This window comes from Trichomycterus rosablanca, chromosome 2 (genome assembly GCF_030014385.1).
Source record: "Trichomycterus rosablanca isolate fTriRos1 chromosome 2, fTriRos1.hap1, whole genome shotgun sequence".
In the NCBI taxonomy this organism is placed as follows: Eukaryota; Metazoa; Chordata; class Actinopteri; order Siluriformes; family Trichomycteridae; genus Trichomycterus; species Trichomycterus rosablanca.
Genome location: NC_085989.1, coordinates 28,010,092 through 28,036,096, shown reverse-complemented (window position 1 = coordinate 28,036,096; position 26,005 = coordinate 28,010,092). Strand labels below are relative to the sequence as shown.

At 38.2% G+C, this 26,005-nt stretch overlaps 1 protein-coding gene across 35 annotated transcripts in view; it reads left to right on the top strand.

Moving 5' to 3' along the window:
- Nucleotides 1-26,005, top strand: part of clasp2 (cytoplasmic linker associated protein 2) — a 66,055-nt gene that overhangs the window by 26,398 nt on the left and 13,652 nt on the right. For 3 of the 35 annotated variants that reach the window (XM_063013545.1, XM_063013701.1, XM_063013693.1), the window contains 22 exons: nucleotides 560-652; nucleotides 2,612-2,757; nucleotides 2,919-3,054; nucleotides 3,797-3,867; nucleotides 3,954-4,013; nucleotides 4,095-4,172; nucleotides 4,255-4,422; nucleotides 5,059-5,099; nucleotides 8,066-8,230; nucleotides 8,515-8,535; nucleotides 11,010-11,114; nucleotides 12,603-12,629; nucleotides 13,184-13,210; nucleotides 16,721-16,888; nucleotides 17,182-17,223; nucleotides 17,827-17,934; nucleotides 20,245-20,307; nucleotides 21,097-21,203; nucleotides 21,320-21,343; nucleotides 23,656-23,903; nucleotides 24,284-24,347; nucleotides 25,718-25,774. In XM_063013545.1, coding sequence (XP_062869615.1) covers nucleotides 560-652; nucleotides 2,612-2,757; nucleotides 2,919-3,054; nucleotides 3,797-3,867; nucleotides 3,954-4,013; nucleotides 4,095-4,172; nucleotides 4,255-4,422; nucleotides 5,059-5,099; nucleotides 8,066-8,230; nucleotides 8,515-8,535; nucleotides 11,010-11,114; nucleotides 12,603-12,629; nucleotides 13,184-13,210; nucleotides 16,721-16,888; nucleotides 17,182-17,223; nucleotides 17,827-17,934; nucleotides 20,245-20,307; nucleotides 21,097-21,203; nucleotides 21,320-21,343; nucleotides 23,656-23,903; nucleotides 24,284-24,347; nucleotides 25,718-25,774 — 2,019 coding nt within the window. The remainder of the gene's footprint in view (nucleotides 1-559; nucleotides 653-2,611; nucleotides 2,758-2,918; nucleotides 3,055-3,796; nucleotides 3,868-3,953; nucleotides 4,014-4,094; nucleotides 4,173-4,254; nucleotides 4,423-5,058; nucleotides 5,100-8,065; nucleotides 8,231-8,514; nucleotides 8,536-11,009; nucleotides 11,115-12,602; nucleotides 12,630-13,183; nucleotides 13,211-16,720; nucleotides 16,889-17,181; nucleotides 17,224-17,826; nucleotides 17,935-20,244; nucleotides 20,308-21,096; nucleotides 21,204-21,319; nucleotides 21,344-23,655; nucleotides 23,904-24,283; nucleotides 24,348-25,717; nucleotides 25,775-26,005) is intronic. The other 32 variants (XM_063013708.1, XM_063013775.1, XM_063013742.1 and 29 more) reach the window with 29 other exon arrangements.

The following is a 26,005-nucleotide window of genomic DNA, read 5'->3' as shown; positions in this document are numbered from 1 at the left end:
ACAGTCTGTCCTGCCTTAACTGTGAGTCTCTTTGGGTAACATTTTAAAATATGTGTAAACATTTTTACACACTGAAAGAAATGCAGTGAAGACTAAATCTCCCAGATATAACATTTTGGCATCATCTCTGCCTCAACCAAGACTTATGATTACAGTAGCACAATGACTGGAAGTCACTCTTTATATCCTAGTGTATTCCACAGAAACCATTCAAAAACAAAGTACAAGTTTTTTAATAGTAGTGCATTAAACTATACACATTAAGCAGAAGCCAAATACACACATTCTTATAATATTGACCTACATGAAATGGAACATAAGTCTATTGTTTGAGATTAAATGTTTAGAAATATCAAGAAAAGTACCACCAAATGTACGGGTGGTATAATTTTGTGAGAAGTACTTTTATATCAAATCTGGATTTTGCTTAAACTCTGAGCTAAACTGCTACTTTGTTTGCTTCTTACACAGCTAACTCTGGTTTAGTTCTGTGAATGTACCTGAACTTGTTCAACAGTCATGTCTTCAAGGTTTGCATGTTTTATTCTCCTCTTTTTAGATCTACTCCTCGCGTGATTTGGAGGATAATCTGAACAAGATCCGAGAGATTCTTTCCGATGATAAACATGACTGGGATCAGAGAGCCAATGCAGTAAGTCTCTCTTCCTCTTACACTCACATACTTTCAAATTGCTGCCTTTCAGATTTTTACGCCTATGAATGAGAAATAATTTATTTCGTTAAACAAATCATTATGTATAATATAGAATGTTTGAAATGTTTGAAAAACATTAAAATCCAATAAGAATGTCATTACCAGCGAGTAACAAACTCCAACTAGTTTTTTTTTCACTGGTCAACAGAGATTTTGTTTCTTGAACACTTTTGGGTGTGTCTTAGGTATTTTGAGCTGCTGATAACAAAAATCACCTAAAATTTTTCCTATCACGTACCATTTTATTGATTCATGCCTCAAGGCTGTCTTGTTATACAGTGACAATGTCTATCCTTCAGTACCTGTTGGTATGCTTTACACATGAAGGAAACATACCAGAACATGGAACTGTTGTTGAAACACATCAAGTACAGCAACTACAACTGAAACAGCTGGAGATTTAGAGTGGCACTGCTTCTTGGATTGCAGCTCAGATATACCAAGTATTGCTGCTTCATTTGCAATTGGGACAGTCATAAGAAGAATCATATTACACTAAAAATAACAATATTGCACATAAACCACTTGTGGACCCAAAAAAAAAAAGATATTCACTTCACTTAAAACTCGGGCTGATGAAAAATTTTATAAAGGCAACGAACAAATAAAAAGCAAGAAGAGTTTGCAAGAATAACTGATACCATGATTAGTGAAGGCATTTCTGTTGGTCCACAAATGCGACACATCATGAATGATCAGTTCAAAGAGCTGGTGGTGAGACCTGAGAAAATCACTTGGAAATCATTCCAGGATGTTGTTGAAAAATTTTTTTTTGCAACTATCAAGCACCAAACTTCATCAAGCTGGGTGACAACCTTCTTCAAGCTTACAAAGTGATGAAGTGCAACGTCACTGAAAATTCATTTCTTGCATTTCTTCCCTAATCTTGGTGCAGTAAGTGATGAGCATGGCGAATGCTTTCACCAAGACATTGCCACAATGGAAAAATGTTACCAAGGCCACTGGAATCCGTCAGTGCTGGCTGACTATTGCTGGACACTAATACAAGATGCACCAGATGTTGAGTAGAAACGAAAATCAGCAGCAAAACACTTTTAGCTCAGTTGAACTAATGACACGTATAAGATTTAAATGTGTTATAATCAGTAAAGTTAATCTCATGTTTCTCAAAATTTCTATGTGATACAGACAATCAGAAACTACATTTGTGTTCAGATCAAATGGGTCTGTCACAATCACCAAAAAAATTCAAGGAAACAGAACTTTGGCAAAAAATTGTTGTCCAGTGTAATCATTGCCTGTGTTAGTACACAGCCAATAATTCTTGGTCCAGACGGATAGAAACTATTTGCTACAAAGCCACAGAGCTAAAATTGCTATAGCTAATAATACTACTTTATCTTGAATATATTTAATAAAGGTTTAAATATTAACATCAGAATACATCACTAGTTTATCTACACTACACTGCCAACATCTTTTATTATGCCAACAGCAATTATTATAATTTAATAATCTTACTTGTTACATAACCTAATATGTAAAATACTACCTGCAAGAGCAAAGATATCTAAAAACTTCTGCATTCACTTTTTTAATGAAAACGTTAATGTACAAAAGGGACCAGTTTTTCAGCCTTTACTGAAAGCTGTAGCATAAACTAATAAACCTTTCAGCTATTGACTGTAGAAGTGTCAGGTGCTACAGTTGACGTCTTTGAGCACTCAGCTCCATTGGGCATTAGATTTTCACACTTCTGTTGCAGTATTTGATTAGTATGAAGCAATTTGCTTCCTTGCTGTTTTCTACAGGCTCTATGACTGCAACAAACCTGTTTCTGTTTACTCTGACTAGGTTCATTTTTGTTCTTCTTAAACACACTTTCTCTCTGTCTCTCTGTTCTGTTTCTCCAAACCACTTACTTATCCATGCTAGTTAAAGAAGATCCGATCTCTTCTGGTGGCTGGAGCAAAAAACCACGACTGTTTTTACCAGCACTTGCGGCTGCTGGACGGCGCATTTAAACTTTCCGCTAAAGACTTGCGTTCGCAAGTGGTACGAGAGGCCTGCTTTACTGTGGCGTAAGTTAAAGAAAAAGCAGGTTTACTTTTTCTAGTTACCTAACTGATAATGAAGTTACAGTATGTGGTACTAATCATTCAGATTTTTTAATTGTCTGCTATGTTTGTGTCAGCACACTTTTTGTTGCGTTTTATTTAATTATATATTTTTCCACATTTAGGCACCTGTCCACAGTTTTGGGGAATAAGTTTGATCATGGAGCAGAGGCTATTGTCCCTGTGCTGTTCAATCTTATTCCCAACTGCGCCAAAGTGATGGCCACCTCTGGCACAGCAGCTATCCACATCATTATACGGGTGAGGAACTTTTCTGTATATTTATTGTGCATAGAATCTCAGTCTAGAAACCTAACCAAGAATTCATTTACAAACCCCATTTCTGGACAAGTTAGAACATTTTGTAAAATATAATAAAAACACAAATTGTATTTAACTGACAGAAGTCTAAAGAAAATATGGATTGTACAATATAAACTATAAACAGTCTGATGCCTGCAACAGACTCAAAGTTGGAGCAGATCCATCTTTACTACTGTTACATCACCTTTTCAATTAATTACGCTTTTTAAGGCACCCAGGTGGTGCAGCGGGATATTCCTTTAGCACAATTTCTGTTTTATTGATATTTATTTATATAATGTACCAACTTCTAGAAATTGTGTTTGAACCTTGCTTGTGTCTTCAAAACCTCAAAGTATATAAATCTTTTTTATAAATTGTTTTTAATATCTATTTCAGTCAAAACAGTTTTTACAGCATCTATTTTTACTAAACAGTTTTGCCCTGTACTTTCTTTTCTGCTTGTGTGATGATGCACAACTTTGAAACAGTTACATCCAATATTCAACATTAAGATAATGTGGTTACTGTAGTGTTAACTGTAAGCTCTTTCTAACTTGGTGTCTTAAATTGCATACTGCAGACTACATACATTACTGCATTGTATTCTATAAGCTCTTGTTTAGATGAATACATTTTTAAGGCTTTATGTACGTTGTTGTTAGAGTGAATTGTAATCTTCTGATTGCTCAAATTGCAGCATACTCATGTGCCACGGCTGATTCCTCTCATCACGGGGAACTGCACATCCAAGTCTGTGGCTGTACGGAGGTGAGAGCGAAACACAAACACCAAAGTTATCTAAAAGCAATACTCTTTATGATTCCTTCATTACTAAAATTCTGCCTTTCCTTCAGACGCTGTTATGAATTCTTGGACATGCTTCTGCAAGAGTGGCAGACGCATTCCCTCGAGAGGTACAATAATTTTTTATTTTGATTTCTCTTTTACTTCTGCTATCTTATCTCCCACTTTTTTTCTCTCTTTGTCCGATCCAGACATGCAGCAGTTTTGGTGGAGAGCATAAAGAAAGGAATTAGAGATCCTGACTCTGAGGCTCGAGTTGAGGCCAGAAAGTATGAAAAACTTGCATGGAATTTAGCTACGTTTTTCAGATTAAGGAGTAATGTAACAATACTATTCTTTTTCCTGTACAAGGGCCTACTGGGGGTTGCGGAATCATTTCCCTGCAGAGGCAGAGGCTCTGTATAACTCATTAGAATCATCCTATCAGAAAACTCTTCAATCGTTTTTAAAAAGCTCTGGTAGTGTGGCATCACTCCCACAGTCTGACCGCTCCTCCTCCAGCTCACAGGAGAGCCTGAAGTAAGTCACACACATGACCATTCCAAAAACACAAAATGTAAAAACCTTACAATGTATGTTTTCAGTTTTTGTTGTGAGAAGTGCTGCATAAGTGGGCACCTGTGATGTATTTAAAGAATGTGAGTAGTAGCTAGAAGGGCAGCCACATCACCTACTAGGTCTAGACCAGAGCAAAGCTTTGTAACTCCTGCAGCCCTTGGGACATTTGGTATACTTTTCTGAATTTCAGGCCCAAGGATACTACAAATAATGAGTGACCTGCAAGACTAGCGAGAACCACTGTTGTGTAAGTGGTTGGAAAATGTCATAATTGATAATATGATCATTTCACTTGTGTGTACAAAAGAATTTAGATTGGCACAATGATTTGCTGCAAGACTTTTTGAATTCAACTCAAAATCTCAGTTTTTTATCTGCTCTCACAGGACAAACTAAGTTTGTGACTATATTACGCAACATTGGACATGGCTGTTCTGATGAATTAAGCATAGCTGTGGTTGTGAAAATGACAATTTATATAGTTTATTAAGAAAAGTTCATTTTAACATGTCCATTTTATGTGCATTGAAATTGCACATTGTTTGTATCTATTGAGATTTGTGTTTTCTTATCACTTGTCCTTTTCCACTTCTCTAGTCGGCCCTTGTCTTCAAAATGGTCAGCCGCTCCAGGTAGAGGTAAGTGTGTGTCTGTGTGTCTGCGTGTGAGTGTGTGTGTTTGTGAGTGTCTAAAAGCCTTTGTTGTCCAATTTTGTTTCCATGTAGGGCTTACTGTTTAAAGTTCACAGTATTATTCCATGCTGCACTGTCAAATTATTTCTGTTTTGCTCTGTCTGGAGCGTATTAACAAAAATAATATCCTGAAAAGCTGTGTGGTGTAAAGAAAACTCCTCTTGCTCTCAACAACATTCAGAACATAAGTGTGAGAATAAATCAAATTACTCTAATTGCTGGGCTGTCCAGTTGAGGAACACCTACTTTCAACAGTGTTTGTACGTCTCCAGTGTGGCATCAAAACACAACATTCATGTTCTAAAGTTTTAAACAAAAGGCAGCTGGGATGTATCATTTTGAACAGCCGCCTTTTGCAGAGCTTATTAGAATGTGCTGTGTGTGGATATCAAAAGTTTCACACCTGCTCCAGTGGCAGGTTTTTTGTGATGTAAAAAATCATTTTAGTTTTATCTCTGCAATGCATTTTAGTTGAAATAATTTGAGGGTGAAAAATAAATAACTGAAAAAAATAAAAAAAACCTGATGTAGTTGCACATGTGTGCACCCCCTCTTTTAAATTTAATCATGTTAAATAGGAGTGAGTGACACCTGCCATCAATTACACTGACTCCAGCAGGATTTTACTGACATTTACTTGATTGCATTTTACAAAAAGAGCCATGGTCCACAAAGAGCTTACAAAGCATCAGGGGGATCTCATTGTTGAAAGGTATCAGTCAAGAGAACAGTACAAGCAGTTGAAGTACAACAGTTGAAGTGTTTTTTAAGGATCGTGCCATGTTTGATTCCTACCCAAAAAGACTGAATCAAAGTATTAATTTAATGGTGTGCATATTTATACAAGCACGTTTTTATTGTAGGTTCCCCTAAAACAGTTCAGTTTGTTTTTAGTGGAGTTAAATATTATAGGTAATATTAAAGGTGTTTACATCACAAAAATCTGGCATTGTATCAGGGGTGTGCAGACTTTTTATATGCTGTGTGTATATATACAGTGATGTTCAAAAAAATAGCAGTCCAACACCATTAACCTGATAAATCACTGTTTTAGTAGAAATGCTATTTCTACATAGCAAATAATTCACTTGAAAGTGTAGTAGAGTAATGAAAACAAAACAAACCCAACAATTAGGACATGCATGCCACTCATTCTGAGTAATCGAAGCATTGATTAAAGGGGGTTGTTCAAAATAATAGCAGTGAGGAGTTTAATTGGTTATTTAAGGTAGGAGGGTGGCAAATGTTGCACAGGTTGGTCATAGCACATTTCCTTCTGATATGCTGGGTAAAATGGGTTGTTCCAGACATTGTTCTGTTGAACAGCGTACTTTGATTAAAAAGTTGATTTTAGAGGGAAAAAACATACAGAGAAGTGCAGCAAATTATTGGCTGCTCAGCTAAAATGATCTCAAATGCCTTGAAGTGAAAACCAAAACCTGAAAGATGCAGAAGGAAGCGTGGAACTACTGTTCGAATGGATCGAAGAATAGCCAAAATGGCAAAGGTTCAGCCAATGATCACCTCCAGAAAGATCAAGGAACATCTGAAGTTACCAGTGAATACAGAAGATGATTAAGTGAAGCCAATTTACCAGCAAGAACTCCTTGCAAAGTCCCGTTGTTAAGAAAAAGACAAGTCCTGAATGGGTTCAAATTTGCCAAGGAACACATTGACTGCTCCAAAGAGAAATGGCTCAACATTTTGTGGACTGGTAAAGGCAAAATTGTTCTTTTTGGGTCTAGTGATCGTAGACAGTATGTCAGACGACCCCTGAGCACTGAATTCAAGCCAAAGTTCACTGTGAAGACAGTAAAGCATGGTGGTACAAAATGATGATATGGGGATGTTTCTCATACCATGGTGTTACGCCTATTTATGGCATACGATGGATCATGGATCAGTTTAAATATATATAAAAATACTTGAGGAGATCATGTTGCCCTATGTCGAAGAAGAAATGTCCTTACAATGGGTGTTTCAACATGACAATGACCCAAAACATCTTGGTTACAGACAAACAAGGTTGAGGTAATAGAGTGACCAGCCCAATCCCCTGACCTCAATCCCAGAGAGAACTTGTGGGCTGATATCTGAAATGCGTTCTTTTGAGGCAAAACCCAAAATTGCAGAAGAACTGTGGAATGTAGTCTAATCATCCTGGACTGGATACCTGTTCAGAGGTGCCAGAAGTTGGTCGACTCCATGCAACACAGATCTCGGAAACAATCGTTATGCCACTAAATATTAGTTCAGTAATTTAAAGTAAAGTGAAACCTCAAACATTTTTTTCAGTTTGTAGATAAATTTTTTGAGTTTTTAAAGAAAAATGCTGGCACTGCTATTTTTTTGAACAGCCTAATATTCATTTTTCTTAACTTTCTGTAAAGGATTAACACTGGCAAAATGTTGTTAATGTTTTGATTTAGAATTGAAAGTGTAGTATTTTCAGTGCGTTTGCATTTATGGAAATAAAAGTTATTATAATGATTTTGTGCTTTATTCGCTTTTTTAAAATCACTGCTATTTTTTTTAACACTACTGTAGGTATATTATTTACACACATGCATGCATAAATACATACAACATATGGAGCATTATATAGTAAATAGGGTGCATGAAATGTGTGCATTATGTGCAAAAACTTGGGAGTTGACATTCCAGCTGTGGAATATTTGCTGTCTTTGATACAGCAAATAGAAGATAAGTAAATAAATAAATATCATTGGCCAACAGCAAAAATTTTACCCAAAAACACACATTATTTGCAGACATCTGTGAGAAGGTCAGTGCTAAAGACAAAATGTGCAGAAAAAGTGATTGTGTAATACTGAGTTAATAAGAGGAGTAACTCCATTAGGAGTAAAACCTTTGCATGGTGTAGTAGCTAACCGCGTGCGCTTTGTCCTCAGTTCCAGCAAGCTCTAAATCTTCAGGCTCACCGGGTTCACTACAGCGCTCCAGGAGCGATGTAGATGTCAATGCTGCAGCCACTGCTAAGGGCAGACACAGTGGGCAGGCAGGTGGAGCCGGCCGCCTCACCACGGCGCTACCCCCAGGCTCCTATGCCTCACTAGGTACCAGCATACTCATGCACACTGATCTTTATTATGACTGGCCTTATAATTTCAGCATCTACAGCTTAGTTAGCTGAACACCCTTTTCCCTTCCTCTTAGATTCACACGCAGCTGTCTTTTTTCCCTTACTTTGGGGCACTAAACTCCTTACTTGATTCTAGTTCTGTAAAAAGTCTATTGTCTGTGTGCGTCTGTATGAGTGCATTCATGTTAATTAATCCATTTGTGTACGCACACGTCTTTCTAATGGGTTTAATATACTCCTCTCTTTTCTGGCTTAAAGATGATTCCTCTGATAAGGATGGTAAGATCATATGAGTTGTGTCCACCCATCTGCATTAGCTTGTCTATCATTCATTCTAACCCACTGTGATGTTCTCCTGGTTCACACATTTTTAAGTAATCTCTTCATGTTTCCTTGCTTTCCTCTCCCGTCCTGTTTGGTCAGTATTGTAGCCAGAAAGCCAGTTAATGCGAAAGCAACCAACCAGCAAACACTGGCCTGAGCAACAACCTAAAACCAAATCTTAAAACACAAGCAAAATTACAATATTTTTGTGATAAGTATATTTAGTCAGTCAGTCTTTTTGGTTAAAATAAAGCTTTGTTTAAAAGCTAAATTTCATTAAAGAAGCAGCCTTTGCATTAATGAGAGAAAATTATTTGTCTTTTACATTTTTGCTTTGTATGTTTATGGGTGGCAGGTTAGCTGTCTCAGCATAATTTTGTACACTTTAAATCTTAAAAAGAAGAGTTGTCTTAAATCTGGCTTAAACTATTTAGCCCTAACCCAAATGTTGCTATGGCCACAATAGAGATCTTTGTCCTTTACCAATTTTGCAGTTTCAATTTGGTCATACCTACTTCCCAGTGGTTGTGGTATGACCATAGCTTTAGATGTCTGGTTTAGGAATGCAGTGCTACACACTCTAGACCTCAGTCAGTGTGGTCTATCAGCACGAAAGTAAAAGTAACGTTTTGTCTGAAATTTTATTCCAGATAACTCTTAACAAAGCTGCTTTGCTATGTTAAACAGGCATGTTTGTGATTTTAAAGCAGTATAGAAGAACAATGGAACACTAATTTTGTGCTGCTGTAATTTTCTGTAATATTTAAATTTAATTTTAAATAACATAAAGTAGGAATATATTTACAGTTTTGATTAGATATACACAATTACTGTCTTCACAATCATTGTCTTCTTTGTTAAAGATGAGTTAAAAGGGTTATAAATAATAGAAATAATAGAAAAAGAATTCCCTCAAGAAATTTTTAACAAAAACACATATGCCACAAGCTTTCAGTATAGCCAGTATTCAGACAGATTTAAGTTGAAAATAAAAATGCATACACATGGAAGTCGAAGTTGGACTTCTGTGCCACAAGTTTACTTTGTTCAGATGCAAATCTATATCCCAGGATGACACTGCATCCCTTATTTTATTTGTGCTACAAGCAGTGCAGGTTTCAGGGGTCGACTTTCATGTCTTGTGATTGTGATTTGCATTTATCTGCTTTATTAGGATGTTCTTCTTTTCATTCTTGTGATATTAACTTCATCTTGTCTGCTTAAGCTGGGTGCTCATTATCAGCTTTTAACCTGTGTCACCAATGCTTTATAAATCCTGCTGCTGTCACAGAACCAAAACTAGTACCTGTGTGGGAGTTAGGGTATAAGAGTTATAGAACATAATAGATATACAAACCATTACTGGGAAAGTTTGGACATTTTCTAAAATGCAATAAAGACAAGAATTGGGCATTTGTTAATTTTCTTAAACCTTTTTTTAACTAATACAAGTAGAAAGAAAAAAAATTCCAGTGTTTTTACAGAGCAACGTAATGGTATGTTGTCATTAAAAAAACATTTTAAATTTGATGCTAGCAATACACAGATGGTCCTGGGACAAAATAAGAGTGAAACATTGGTACATTTTCATGTATCTATACAGCGTATCACGATTGTTCATAAAGAGAGAATCCACCAGAGGCTCAGTGTTTGCAAGTAAAGATGGGTCATGGCTCAACCATAACCAACATACACTATAAAAGGACTGTGGTAGCTCAGCGGTTAAGGTGCTGGACTAATAATTAGAAGATCACTGGTTTAAGCCTCATCACCACCAAGTTGCCACTGTTGGGCCCCTGAGCAGGGTCCTTAACTTTCAGATTGCTTGACTGTAATTAGCTACAACTGTAAATGTATTGTGTTCTGTAGAGTAACAGATCACACTTCTCTATCTGGCAGATGGATGAGTCTGGGTTTGGCGAATACCAGGATAAACCTGCTTGCTTGCATTGTGCCCAACTGTAAAGCGTGGTGGAGGAGGGGTAATTCTATGGGGTTGTTTTTCAGGGGTTGGCCTAGGCCCCTTAGTTCCAGTAAAGGGAAATCTTAATGCTTTAATGGGAAGGCAGCAAACACAGACTTTTGAGCAGCTGAAGCCCTGAATCAAGCAAGAATTACAAAAAAAATTTCGACAATTTGTGTCCTCAGTTCCGAAATGATTAAGAAGTGTAAGGAGATGGAAGACAGGGGTAAACACTTGTCTGTCCCAACTTGTTTAGTATGGTACATGTATCAAATTCTAAATTTGTTTTACAATGATGTTGGTTAGTAAAAACATTAGAAATCTTTTCCTTTGTACGTTTGTCAGTTAAAAAAAGGTAAATGACCTACTCCCAGATTCTTGTTTTAATTGCATTTTACACAGTGTCCCAATTTTGCTGGTAATGGGATTTGTAGTTAGCATAAGCTAAAGTTCTGTTTATTACCAGGGCGACTACGTACCAAGCAGCCGCTGTCTACACCTTCAGCAATGGGCAGCAGTCAGGTGGACTCGCGTGGCCGCAGCCGATCAAAGATGGTATCTCAGTCCCAGCGTAAGTGTCTACAAACACCTATGCAGAATCATACTATAAATGTACATTAATACTACATATCACTCTGCAACACATACATAAACACACAACACACTAACATTAATACACAATTAATAGACCACCTTTTGGGGACCTTAATAAAGGATTTAATAAAACATCAAGTGTACACAGCTATTTAGTAAATCTGGTATTCAGTCAATTTAACTAAACAAACATGTGTTGACCATATTTCACTGGAGCTCTAAGGCTAATATTGCTCACAATTGATAAAGGTTTGTTTAACCCAATGTCACATAAAATGAAAGGCTTATTTTACAATTATAACTTGCTGTACTTTAACTTTTTTTTTTATCAGCAGTGCAAATTTAAGCATGGTGTGGGGATACCTATTGCTTAGGGCCTTGTTAAGTACAGTGGTACCTTGAAACTCAACGTCAGCTGGTTCTGGGAGTGGCGTTAAAAGACGTTGAGTTTCAAGGTTGAGTTTTCCCCTTAAGGATGTATGGGAAACCTGTTAATACGTTCCATGGTCCTGTGGAACTGCATGTATTTTAGGCATATTCACATGAGAAGTGACACAATAGCTTTTGAGCTGGATTTGCCGTTATTTCCTATGGAGTGTGGCACTGCACAAAGCTTAACGTGCCTTACTGTACAAAAACGAGTGAGAAATTTCATTAGTGGAGAAAACTTATGAGCAGTAATTATTAAGAGAAGTATAGTGTTTCTGTGTCGTTCTTTAAGTACATAGTCACGTTAAGCAGTTTTTTTTTTTTTTTTTTTTTTTTTTTACGATAAGCATTTTAGACTCTCGGAAAAGCTGATTCTCACAATTTCTCAGAACCCCGAGCTATAACAAAAGTTTACAAGTAAAACAGGAGAAAAATCCAACTAAACACAGATATATGTGGATGCTTTTAGAGTGAATTTGATGGTTATTCCACACAAATTTAGATTTGTCTCATATGCACACTTTGATGACGTCTTACTGCACCGCTCAAGCCAAGCACTGAACAAAGCGACTGTTCATTGTTAATTTGTAATTAAATTAATACTTAAAAAAAAAAAAAAAAAGCTGAACACGTTGAGTTTTAGGGAAACATCAAGTTTAAGGGTACAAATTTCTCAACAAAGGACATCGAGTTTCAAAGATTTTGAGCTTAGGGGACGTTGAGTTACCAGGTACCACTGTATTTACATTAGCCTCATGGCTCAAAACATGCCTAATCAGCTATTTTAAGAATAAGTTTAATAACTATGTGTTTTTAATTTAAATGTTTGAATTTCACTACAGCAACTCTGAGAAGTTTACACCATATATTTATATACATGTCCACACAGTCCTGCCACATCCAATGTCCTAATGTGCATAATACTACTATACTATACAATTTTTTGGGGACTGTATAGAGCGCAGTGTGTCTCTGTAAATCATCCTGCTCTCGGGATGTAACACACAGCTCCTTCCAACTCTTTCTGTGCCTCTAGGTTCCGACGATTCTGATTGCACTCCAGGTACCCTCGTCTGACGTTGGCGAGTGTGTTAGTGCGTGAGTGTGTGATTGAGTGTGTGTACAGTTTTCTGCATGCTCTGTGGTATTCACCTGGGTGTGTTGGTTTAAGTCCATTTCTGCCTGCAGGGCAATTGTGACCCAAACACACTCTCGCAAGCGCGCACAAATAAACCAAAATGTGTTTGAGGCATTATTGACCAGTTTCATGAATGTTGATTTTTGAAAAGGAAGGTGTAACCCAATGTTGAGGTAGAGATTGAAAAATGTGTGTTAGGAATTTCACTGTTCTCTTTTCAGCTTACTGTGCCAGTGTGCACTCGTGGTGTTCCGCAGCTTTCTCAATCTGTTTTCGCTCATTATGCTTTTTATTTTTATTTATTGGTGGGCTGACATTTTTACTTATTTATATACTGTCTGTGTCAGAAAACTCAGACCATCTGCATGTTTTTGCTTATACAATGCATTGCATCATTTTAATGTGCTTTTCCTCCAACCCAATGGGCCCCCTGACTCGGCTCCTCCCCTCCCTATATTTTTGGTCCAACATTGGCTCAGGATCTCAATCTTCTACCGCTGTTGGTGGTAAGAATTTTCAAATATATTGCTTGTCAGTCATGCTGTTTTCCATTGTACTCTGTATTCTGGTACCTTCAAATTAAAAGATTTTTAAGGAGAATATAACTGTAGTGGTCTGTAATCTGAAGTTTAATAGACATTGGGATAATCAGAAAAAGAAAGATGTACATCAGTTCTATGCAGAAACGCCTCAGAGTTCTCTGGGCCTGAGCTCATCTCAATTGTAAACATGTCCACCATTCAGCTTGTGCCAAAGATGAAAAAGACTACCCAGATCAGTGAAAGGTGCAAAAGCCAACGTCTGTCATGATATTGAGGTGCATCAGTGCCCAAGACATGGGTGACTTGCATATGTGTGAAGGTTCCATCAACATGACAGCGTATATTGGCATTTTAGAGGGACATGTAACATGCAACATATCTTCCCAGAACGTTAGTGACTATTTCATGACTAAGACAGTGCCAGGCCTTATTTTGTACGTGTTACAAAAGCGTGGCTTCGTAGACACTATGTGTGTTCTTGACTTGATTTGTCTCCTGTTGAAAATGTATGCAGCATCATGAAGATGAGAATCAGATGCCGGCAACCATGGACTGTGGAGCAGCTGACTTCTTCTATTAAGAAGACCAAAATGGACTAAAATCCCCTTTGGAAAATTCCATTAGTGCCCTCAGATAACCATTAAAAACCATTAAACCATGTAGCACAGTGCTAAACATGCCTCTGTCCCAACTTTGGATCAGTAATAACACCTTTCTTTCTACTTTTATTACTTAACTAGAGATTCAGGAACATTAACAAATCACAGGTTCTTCTTATTACTGCATTTTACAAAATGTCCCAACTTTTCTGGAAAGTCCAGACTACAATTCAGTTGAGATGCAATAATTCTTGCTACTGTGTAAGTCAGTTTCAGTTAATAAGGTTAAACAGTGTACATACTTTTTTCAGCCTGGACAGTCATGATTAATAAAAGTTTTTAATTAGGACATTAGGGAAAAAATGCACATTATTGTTGCATTAGTATATTTTTCAATAACTAATTATTACTTAATATATTTAATTAATTAATGTCTTACTGGCATTTTTTTCAAGTCTTAGATTCTCTTTTCCCAGAATTTTGAGTGCAGTGAAACACAGCATCATACCTTAGACTTTCCAACATTTTTCACTGGGATCCACTCTCTTTTCTCTTTGTGGTGGTTGGAGACACATTGACATTTCTCTCAGCCTCACTCTTTCTGCTGCACGTCATGTGTACATCTTCTCTTCTTGCCTTGCTCTGGGTGCCATAGTGATGTTTCTCCCCAAACTTCAAATTTATTTAATTTTTTTAAATAGTTGTTTAGTTTAGCAGTTTAGTAGAGGTAGAAATTATGAAGCAATAGTTGATGCATCTCGATTCTATATATGATATATTGGATTTTAATCGCTCACTGATTTGACTAGATTCTAAAAGATGTTATTGTGTAATAATAATTTACTTGCTAGTCCATGCCTCACATTTCACCAACCAATTGGTTCAGACTTATGTTATTTTAAATCATACAATATAGCTTAGTGCTAAGGATGTTTACTGAATCAGTAGTGTAGTTTAATTAGAACATATAGAAATTGTTCTGATGTTACTAAGCTGCTGCGAGAATCCCTGAAAAACACAGAACCAATCAAATTAAAGACACTAAATATACTATAAAAACCCAGAAAAACTTTGTACAAAGCAGAACTATAGAGAAACAGCTGGAAATAAGCTAATTTGGCTAATAATAGCTATTTACATAATCCTCTTTGTAAAGAGTGTTCACTCAAGTACTGTCAGTTACACTAATCTGCACAGTACCATTTCAGTAATACAGATTACTCCTTCTTACTGTACAGTATTACAGTCCCATGCCGAAATGCTTTCAATACCAAAATTGGTAAAGCAGGTAAAACACTGGATATGTATGCAGGTCCTTAGACAATAATCAAGAGAAAATAATGACAGCAGTTATTTATCTACAGGCTGACAAATTTGTGGAGTATTAAATCACATTTTACACTACTTATACCTCATTTGTCCTGTAGTTGGTACTATTTTAATGACTATTTAATTATGGCATGTTTGAGTCAGTTACATTTTTATTTTATACATTTATTATTATTTTTTTTCTATAAAGGAGATCTGTAATTTGATGTAGAATCGTTTAAAGAAAGAATCGAGATGCATTAATTCTTATGTCCCCACAAACCCAGAAATGTAGTTGGACAACAGATGGTAGAGAAAGGTTGATGCTTGGCATTACAGAGAAAAGTGTGGAGGAGTTTGTCCATGTTGGTGTATTCTTAATAGAAACCTGTTTTGCTGTTCACTGTCCACATCTCATTCTTCTTGTTTGGTGACGCTTTTCATAAAGCTCTGTGTTCTTGTGTCTGTGAGTGAAATTTAATGTAGCCACAATTTTCTAACTATATATAGTCTCTTTGCTTGTTTAGAGATCTAAATCAGGAATTTATATAAGCTTCTACAAAAACCTTGATTGTTAGTAGCTCTCTTTGTGCTGTTCTAGTAGTACCAGTAGAATGTGTTTGTTCTATGGATGCACTGATCTGTTATATACCTGAAATGCTGTATTTTGATTGGTACTGAATTGGAACCCTAACTGATATTCGATTGGATTTTACTAGTTTTATTTTTGGTAAGTCAGTAATATTGATACAAACTATACCTACAGTGCCATCAGGAACCACAATTTTTTACGTTACAGACATATTCAAAATCCGATTTGAGTATAGTTTTCTTTTGAAAGTGAAAACATGTTTTCAGACGCGTTTACAGCCAAGATAACAAAGGAGTGGCTTCAGGAGCAGTCTGTGAATGTCCTTGAGTGGCCCAGCCAGAGCCCGGACTTGAATCCAATTGAACATCTCTGGAAAGACCTAAAAATGGCTGTCTACAGACACTGCCCATCCAACCTGACTGAGCTTGAGAGGATCTGCAGAGAAGAATGGGAGAAAATGCCCAAAAACAGGTGTGCCAAGCTTGTACAGACATACCCAAGAAGACTTGGTGTTTGCTGCCAAAGGTGCTTCAACAAAATATTAAGCCATGGGTATGAATACTTATGTACCTATTATGTTTAAATGTTTACATTTTTAATAAATTTACAAAAATGTCTGAAAACATGTTTTCACTATGTCATTATGGGCTGTTTCATGTAGATTTTTTTAAAAGAAAACTATACTCAAATTGGTTTTCAAGTATGTCTGTAACGTAACAAAATGTGGAAAAAGTGAAGGGGTGTGAATACTTTCTGATGGCACTGTATGATTATATGACGGTCCTAAAGCACCTTGCATAATATTAGGATGTCGGTATCTGGTATCAGTTGATGAAGCTTTAAAAGCTATCTACTATATTGTAATTGTCAACAGTTGTGCATCCCTAGTCTGTTCTATGTAAACTGTGAAAGTTAAAATTGTATTTAAAATTGCATTTAAGAAGCCAATCTCTTACCCTTTCCTTCTGTCTTCAGCGGGCTCTCGGTCTGGTTCCCCGGGTCGCGTGTTGACCAGTACAGCTCTAAGCACTCTCAGTACAGGTGCGCAAAGGGTAAGTGCTGCTCCAGGCTCCCATCGACGCAGCAGGATCCCCCGCAGTCAAGGCTGCAGCCGGGACTCCAGCCCCACACGCCTCTCAGTGGGTAAGAACCAGCCCTTGTCGTCCGTCTGTCTGTGTTGCTCTGTTTTAAGAGTAGCTGATTAGGTTTTGAAAATCATAGTAAAGACAAATTGTGACTGGTTTGTGGCAGTATTAATCACTTTGTACTCCCGAGCGTAAACCTTTGCTTTGTTTTGTGTCTGCAATGCCAATCTGCATTTCGGCTCTTTTTTTCTTCTGGCTTCTATTTGTCGGTGGGCTTGTGTGGGTGAAATGGTGGCATAAAAAAGCGAATTATATTCTTACCCATCTTGAAATATGCTCTTTTGATTAAAGCGCCGTCAAACGTCAGCCACGTCTACAATGGATCAAAAGGAGGTATGCTTTCTGTCCTTCCGATCCATAATTCTCAATGATTCATTTGTCTGTTGTAGCAATGGCTGGAGTTGTAATGCTTTCAGCTGGTGATTGTGGCTAAACAGCCTGCTTTGGAGATGTAGGGCTTGCTCTTATTAATCATCTAAGCTCATTCTTAATGCCCACTTTTGTTATAATATTCACGCGTCGTTTCTGTGTACTGATTTGCATCACAGAAATAGGGCTGAAAGCTGCTGCACACTAACAAATAAACTTAAAAGAGTAAACCATGGATCAATATCTTCCCCTCTTCCCATAACTTCTTCACCATTATAACTATTGTATTTTTAATTTAGTGCTTGACTTGCAAATATTGATTATGGGTATACAACACTTGTTGTGATTCCTGCAATATTTGTTAATCCGTGAAATCCCTAGATAGGTTTGATCTGGGGCTTTATTACGTTTCACATTTGAATCTTTACTGTTCTTTTTTCCAGTTTCCCTTCCTTTTCACCTTCCATCATCATGCCATTTATCCCTGTCTTTATGCTATCTTTCAATGTTTTCTTGTCTGTTCCTGTTTGTCTTATTTTTTTTCTGTCCTTTCTTGGGGCGGGTCAGCGCGGGGTAGTCGTATACCGCGGCCTAGCGTGAGTCAGGGCTGCAGTCGTGAGGCCAGTCGAGAGAGCAGCAGAGACACCAGCCCTGTGCGCTCCTTCACGCCGCTTGGTGAGTAGGCATACCAGTCGATCGGTACAACTGTTACATATAGTTGTGACATTGAAGGCTGTAGGATCGTGATTGGTTATTTTATGTGTGTGAAAATATCAACAAAAACTATGAGCCTATCACAACCAGTTACCTGCTAGTATACAAGCTCGGACTGGGAAGGTAAAAAACAAGTTAGTATTCAGTGATTGGGTAAGGTTGTGGGGTGTAAATGTAAGAGTCACACTGTTGGTAACAGCAGTGCCTGAGTACTGGGGGTTCGAATCCTGAGGTAGACAACAGACATCGTCTCAAAGCAACTTTACAGAATCCAGAACCAACAAACCAACAAACCAACAAACCAAAAACCCCCGTTGAGCAAGCCGAGGGCAACAGTGGCAAGAAATACAGGAAGAAACCTTGAGAGGAATCAGACTCAGCAGGGACCCCCATCCTCCTTGGGTGGCTTGGAGAATAATTTGAATTAATAGGATATACACAAACCATACCCACACAAAATTAAATTAAACTAAAAGTTATAACTAGCAAAATAATAATAATGTAAACAATTGAAGTTCTTCATTATTCAGTCCCGTCTGTAATAAAGTCCGTAGTGAGTTCTAGACATTTATGGTGCAAACAATCATGGTGTCACGTGAACCTAGCCTTTGCGTCAGGAAGGGCATCCAGCGTAAAAGCTGTGCCTAATTAAATATGCTAACGCATGATCTGCTGGCGACACCAACAGGAGCAACCGAACTGAATCATTCATAATTCAGCAACGACTTGTTACTGGGTTCATAGTTGAAACTTATTAAGCTCTTATAATTTTTTCACTGTAGCTAAAACTTTGTCAGTTCTGTAAATTTACTCAAACTCTTTGTGTGAAAGGTTCATCTTTTCTGAACACAGGCTTGTTTTACTCAAATATTATAGACCACTAAGGCAAGTGAAATATGCTGATTAAGGTAAAATCTACAGTTGCAGTGATGGCAAAATTACAGTGTAACTCTATTATTCTTTAATTAAGTGTATGCTGTTTCACAGGGTTCAACAGTACTCATGCAGATTGCTTTCTGCCTCTAAGGGTTTGATTTGTATTGTGTTGCATGTGCTGATAGATGATAATGACGAGCTGCATTTGAGATAGTATTTCTCGGTCTACTTGGGAAAAAGCTTTAGAAACAAAAACCTATGATCGTAACACTTACAGCAGCTATTATACTGATAAGAATCAACTTTTAAAAAAAATTTAATTGAAGGTTCAGTTTTGGTTTATTGCCTGAAGCAATAACAACAATGTGACTGTGTAAAAGAGATATAATGCCTACAAATGTTTATAAAATAGTATTTTAGTGTTATCCCAATAGAAGTAATTTTGAATTAAAGTCCTGCTTCTTTCTAAAATGTAAATCTGAACCTGTGTAGTAAAGAACTTGCAATGTTTCATCCTTTTATCATATTTTAGGGTTCTCTCACACTTGCATTTTTGTTGCAGACTCCAGTCTGTTTGTATTCTGAGTAAGTTTGTTACATCTGATTATCTCTGAACACAGCATTTTGACACTGTTAGGTGGCACAGCGGTCTAACGTGTTAGCCCACCACCACAAAAACCAGAGTTCCATTCTTGGCTGTGTTGCTGCCCTGGTCAGGCTACTCAGCAAACACACTTAGAGTAGAGAGAATAGAGAGATGGATGAGCGTTCAGTCCTGCTGTCTGGTTAAAGCGACATCATACATGGAATCTAGTTTGTAAGAATCAGCGTCTGACAGGTGTACAGAAGGTTGCAGTCTGCTTGACATGTGGCAAAAGAAGGAACGTGCTAGCCCTTCTTGGCCAAAGTGATGCGTTAGCATACTGGAGAGTAAAAACTACCTTTTCGTTATGTTTTAGTTACTGCATTGACTTTTACTCACTGTACTTTTACTTACTGTATTCACACCTGCAATCACATGAAGTCAGCAGCTCCTGAGATGCATTTGGATAATCAGGCATACGCATCATGTCTGTTCTATTCAAAGAACTTAATAAGTTATGTTATTGTGAAACATTGTTCTAACGAGTTAAGGTGACTTGAAACCGATTGTTCGGTTGTTACCAAACGGTTTGCCTCTCAATGACCGAATTCTAGGCGTTAAGTGGGATTTGCCTTGCTTTGGAATCATATGAAGCAGAACTGGACTTAAAGCATCAAGCACAGTTGCTAAAAGTGTGTGTTACACAGTGGTGATGGTGGGTTTGCTTTTGGTGAATGTTCTGCCTCACTGGGCTTTCTCTGCTACGTGTCAGCACTTACCTGCCTATATGTGTGTGTATGTGTGTATTACAGCTTCGCGGCACTACTCTCGCTCCACTGGTGCCCTTCATGCTCCAGATGCCTTTGGTGCAGCAGGTGAAGCTATGACTCGAGCCTGCCTATAATTCATTCGAAAACAAACTGTGTTTATTTATGTCTTCTCGTTGATACCGTCATTCTGCTTCTTTCAGTTGGCCCATCATTGAGCTGCATGCTTTGTGTTTCGCCTCCATAACTATTCCTCCCATGTCTTAGGTCAGATTTTCTAATGGTTCCCAGCAAAATGCCACAAATGTACGAAGAGACAAAAGTTGAGAACTATTGTGAACAATTATTAGAAATTAGTTTATAAAAACAGGCATTTAACAGCAGTAAGTGAGCTTAAATGCAGATTTTTAGGGGGATCGGGGAGGGGGGTAAATATTGTGATCACCAGTTTACATGTACTTCAGTTTTGAAATAATGGAAACAGTCAGTAATTTTATTACATAGTATAACGCTCTGTGGTAATGTGTTTGGTACAAGATTTTTGGAGGATCAGAGGATCTTTTGCATTTGAAGCTTTTTGCTGTCGGTTTACATCAACTCATTGGTCCCACTTTTTGTTTTATTCCACCATTGATTTTCTGACATTCTAGCCCACATTTTTGTGTTTGTGTTTTGTTTTCCGTTTCAAAAGCATTTCTCTGTTTTAGTGGTGGTGCAGTCTTTGTTAACATGTTAATCATTTTTATGGGTTTTATGTTTATGTTTAGAGTTATTGATCAAATGTATGTATTTAATGTGTTGGCTTTTATTTAATGGAAGGCCTTTCCTTGGTGAGTATGTATATCTACATGTATTAAATCATTTTATGGGACTTTAATGCTTTAAATACTTTTTTAGGTTCAGGTTTGGGGTTGTCTCAGTCCAGCCATCTTTCATCCTCTGTCAGCGCCATGAGAGTCTTGAACACAGGATCTGATGTAGAAGAGGCTCTTGCTGATGCACTGGTAAACTCACCATTTATTTGCACAAATGAAACATATCCTAACTCTATTCATCACCCAAATGTGTCTGCCTTTGCTAACTCTTAAATGTGAACCCCCTACTTTGTTATTGCTGCCAGCTGTTAGGAGATATACAGAGCAAGGTCAGTCTTTTTGATTGCTTCCTTCTTCCTCTCAGTCTTTAACAGCCTGTCATTCTCTCTCTCTCGCTCTCTCTCTCTCTCTCTTTATTTAAATGTCTTAAAGGTACCCCTCAACAGTTAACTCAAACTTGAAAGAAATATACAGGGGTTGGACAATGAAACTGAAACACCTGTCATTTTAGTGTGGGAGGTTTCATGGCTAAATTGGACCAGTCTGGTGGCCAATCTTCATTAATTGCACATTGCACCAGTAAGAGCAGAGTGTGAAGGTTCAATTAGCAGGGTAAGAGCACAGTTTTGCTCAAAATATTGCAATGCACACAACATTATGGGTGACATACCAGAGTTCAAAAGAGGACAAATTGTTGGTGCACGTCTTGCTGGCGCATCTGTGACCAAGACAGCAAGTCTTTGTGATGTATCAAGAGCCACGGTATCCAGGGTAATGTCAGCATACCACCAAGAAGGACAAACCACATCCAACAGGATTAACTGTGGACGCAAGAGGAAGCTGTCTGAAAGGGATGTTCGGGTGCTAACCCGGATTGTATCCAAAAAACATAAAACCACGGCTGCCCAAATCACGGCAGAATTAAATGTGCACCTCAACTCTCCTGTTTCCACCAGAACTGTCCGTCGGGAGCTCCACAGGGTCAATATACACGGCCGGGCCGCTATAGCCAAACCTTTGGTCACTCGTGCCAATGCCAAACGTCGGTTTCAATGGTGCAAGGAGCGCAAATCTTGGGCTGTGGACAATGTGAAACATGTATTGTTCTCTGATGAGTCCACCTTTACTGTTTTCCCCACATCCGGGAGAGTTACGGTGTGGAGAAGCCCCAAAGAAGCGTACCACCCAGACTGTTGCATGCCCAGAGTGAAGCATGGGGGTGGATCAGTGATGGTTTGGGCTGCCATATCATGGCATTCCCTTGGCCCAATACTTGTGCTAGATGGGCGCGTCACTGCCAAGGACTACCGAACCATTCTGGAGGACCATGTGCATCCAATGGTTCAAACATTGTATCCTGAAGGCGGTGCCGTGTATCAGGATGACAATGCACCAATACACACAGCAAGACTGGTGAAAGATTGGTTTGATGAACATGAAAGTGAAGTTGAACATCTCCCATGGCCTGCACAGTCACCAGATCTAAATATTATTGAGCCACTTTGGGGTGTTTTGGAGAAGCGAGTCAGGAAACGTTTTCCTCCACCAGCATCACGTAGTGACCTGGCCACTATCCTGCAAGAATAGAAGAATGGCTTAAAATCCCTCTGACCACTGTGCAGGACTTGTATATGTCATTTCCAAGACGAATTGACGCTGTATTGGCCGCAAAAGGAGGCCCTACACCATGCTAATAAATGATTGTGGTCTAAAACTAGGTGTTTCAGTTTCATTGTCCAACCCCTGTATGTTTAATACATATTTAATGCATAAAAACATTGATTTAAAAAGCCTGCGTCCCCCTAGCAGGCTGGCTAGTGGACTACTGAGGAACTATTATCTTACATAACTGGGTTTATGGATTTATGAGTTTCAGATTTGCATTGTCATGCTAGATAGCAGATGAACTGCTTGTATATTCTCCTGCATTGGTCACTGTTAGTAATAGGTAGGATTTTGGTAGGATATTGAAGGCTACTTTTCAGCATTTTATTCAATTGTACCCATACATGTCAAAGTATTTTATAACAGCCGTAAATTTAAACAGTGTTAGGACAAAACTGGTAGTTTTGTTGGTAAAACTAAACTACTAAGGTTTTTAGGGACTTTAAGCTGTATTCACATGATACACAGCAAAACAGCTTTTGTGTCGGCTATTTCACTTTTTCCTATAGACTGAGGCGGTGCTGTTTACCTTGGCGCTGTGCTTCCTCGAGCAGCGTGTAGATTTGGCGCAATGGAACACAGTTTTTACCGTTTGTTGCTGCACTTAAAAGATTAATCTGACTGAACTGTTTTAAACAATTTGCTACTGACCTTTTTAAAGTGCCGCTAATTAGAAAAATTGTTTATATAATGTAGCCAAAAGAGAAACACATACATGGCAAAGAGAAACAAATTCTGTTCCACAAATCCTGAACAGTTGTATTCATTAAAACATTGTGAGAAAAATACTGCATGAACACTAGTGTGCTGTATAATGAGCAGAGAAGGTTTGTATTTAAGACAGCAATCCTGCATTTGATCATCTTGGAATTGCTTGTTTTGGTGTCCTAACTACATTAGCATGTGTTTGTCTGTCTACACTGATTCTATTTTTTAAATGCTCTTAAATGCATTCCTTGCTTTCTTTCTCCATAAGCAGAAGAAACCAGCTCGGCGGCGATATGAGAATTACGGCATGTACTCTGATGATGACGCTAACAGTGATGCATCAAGCGCGTGCTCAGAACGTTCCTACAGCTCCCGGAACGGCAGTATTCCCACATACATGCGCCAGGCTGAGGACGTAGCTGAAGTGCTCAACCGCTGTGCTTCAACCAACTGGTCTGAGAGAAAAGAGGGGCTGATGGGACTGCAGACCCTGCTAAAAAACCAGCGGGTGCTTAGGTACCACATTCATATGCACTGGTTTTCAAGTTTCACGACTTATGCTGAGTCATTTATGCTATGTTAACCTAGTAACAGCACGATCAACCTAGTCTAACCACAATCAACATTTAACATGGTAGTATGCTTTGGGACACATGCTGACACCAGCTGTATTTCTTTGTGGTCTTTCTAAAAACACAAATAAAGGTTTAACAATATGTGATTTTAAAAAATGTGCATTTTTCATATATTGAACGGTCATCGTTGTTCAAAACATCAATAGAATTGTGTGCACATTAACATTTAAATTGTCAGTTATTTTTGCTAAAGCTTACCCCCAAGCCTTTATGCTAAATTATGTCTTTCAACTTGTCTGTTTTCTGTCTGTTCTTTTTCAGTCGGGTTGAGCTCAAGCGGTTGTGTGAGATTTTCACCAGGATGTTTGCAGACCCCCACAGCAAGGTACCACCGGCACGCCGCTTCCAGCTGGCCTTTTTCTGCAGACACGTGCGCAAGCGCACATGTGCATGAAATTTTTAACATGTTTAAAATCTCGGATTCTGCCTCACCTATAGCCTTTAACTCAGACATACAAAGTGAGCAGCACTCTCGCAGGCATGCGCTCTTAAAAACTCCCAGGGCAAGGCTACTGGCTCACAGCATGTTCGGTTTGGGTAAAATTCACTTCCTTTTTCCTTCCAGTAATTGCTCGGCTCTTCTCACTCACTGAAATCTGCTTGTTGGCAGGTTTTCTGTTTTTTTCAGCTCTCTTGCATGTATGCGAATAAACACTTGCTTAAATACTAGCCTTATTTAGATTATTTATAACTAATTTGCTACTTTTAAGGTGGACAAATTGACTTGCATAGCCCAGCTGGCAGATAGAACACTCTGTTCTTATCCAGTTTTATGTTTACATTTTTTTTTTTGAAAACATAAACCACTACCTGTGGTTTTTAAAAACACTGCCTGGCTGAATAGAATACAGTATGGTGAACTCAGTGCAGTGCGTATTATTATGCACTTATGTGTAATAAAAAGTAAACAATTTTTTTATTTTGTTTTTTATCAACCAGTTCACCCTGGTCAGGGTTGCAACAGGTCCGGTTTCTTTGGGCGCAATGCAGGAATACCCTACACGGTGCCAATCCATTGCAAGGCATTTGTGTAATGCATGAATCTCAGTGGTGCTATAGGCAGGCCGGGCGTCTACACAGACAATATTGTCTGTTACGTATGAAAATGGCTAAATTGCGGAAGCCCTGCAGTAGATTGGCACTCTGTCCAAGATATTCTTGTGCCCAGTGAGTGTTTTTCTCTGTGAACCGGACATGGCACTACCATGACCAAGACAAAGTGGTTAATAAAAATATAATGGAAAAAAATGAACACAGCTATTAACAAGAGTGTGCCAAACACTTGCTGCTGATAAGATTTTAAAGTACAAACAGGTAGCGCTATAAATAGAGTTCAGTTGTCTTAAATGGCATCATAAACTACCTACAGTCCTTCTCCTTTAATGCACCATAGAAGTCAACCTCACTGCTTTATTTGTTCTTTTAACTTTACAAAAAAAGCCCTCAAACATATTCTGGGATCAATTCAATTTCAGCCATAAAGTTAAACAAGCATATAAATGCTCCAACACTTGCAAAAACTAACCTGCTCTGTGTGCCGTTTGGAATTTGACTTGGTTTCTCACTGACCTGCGGCATTGCGACTTTTTTCCTTGAGCTGCTCGGGCACCATCTCTGGTCTCGGTGGCTGGGTCATTGCCCTGCTATGTAAGTGTGATTGACGGATTTGGGCCCAACCCTTTTTCTGATTTACAGCGTGAGTCCAGAGGCTTCGGCACGGCAGAATCCGGTATCAGTTCCGCCTCTTTTAAGGTACAAAACCTACACATGTATGCTCATATTCCCGACCTGTCTTCAGGGGTCCGGAAAACTAGAGCCTGTTTCCTCCTTTGTGCAGGGATGCCAATTCTTCAGAAATTTCCTCCCTTTTTTATATGTCATGTCTTTTCCTTTCACGTTTCTCTCACTTTCTCTTTCTTTCTCTTTTTGCTGGATAATTCATAATTTATTCAAATAAACTATTATCTTACAAGACCACAGTGT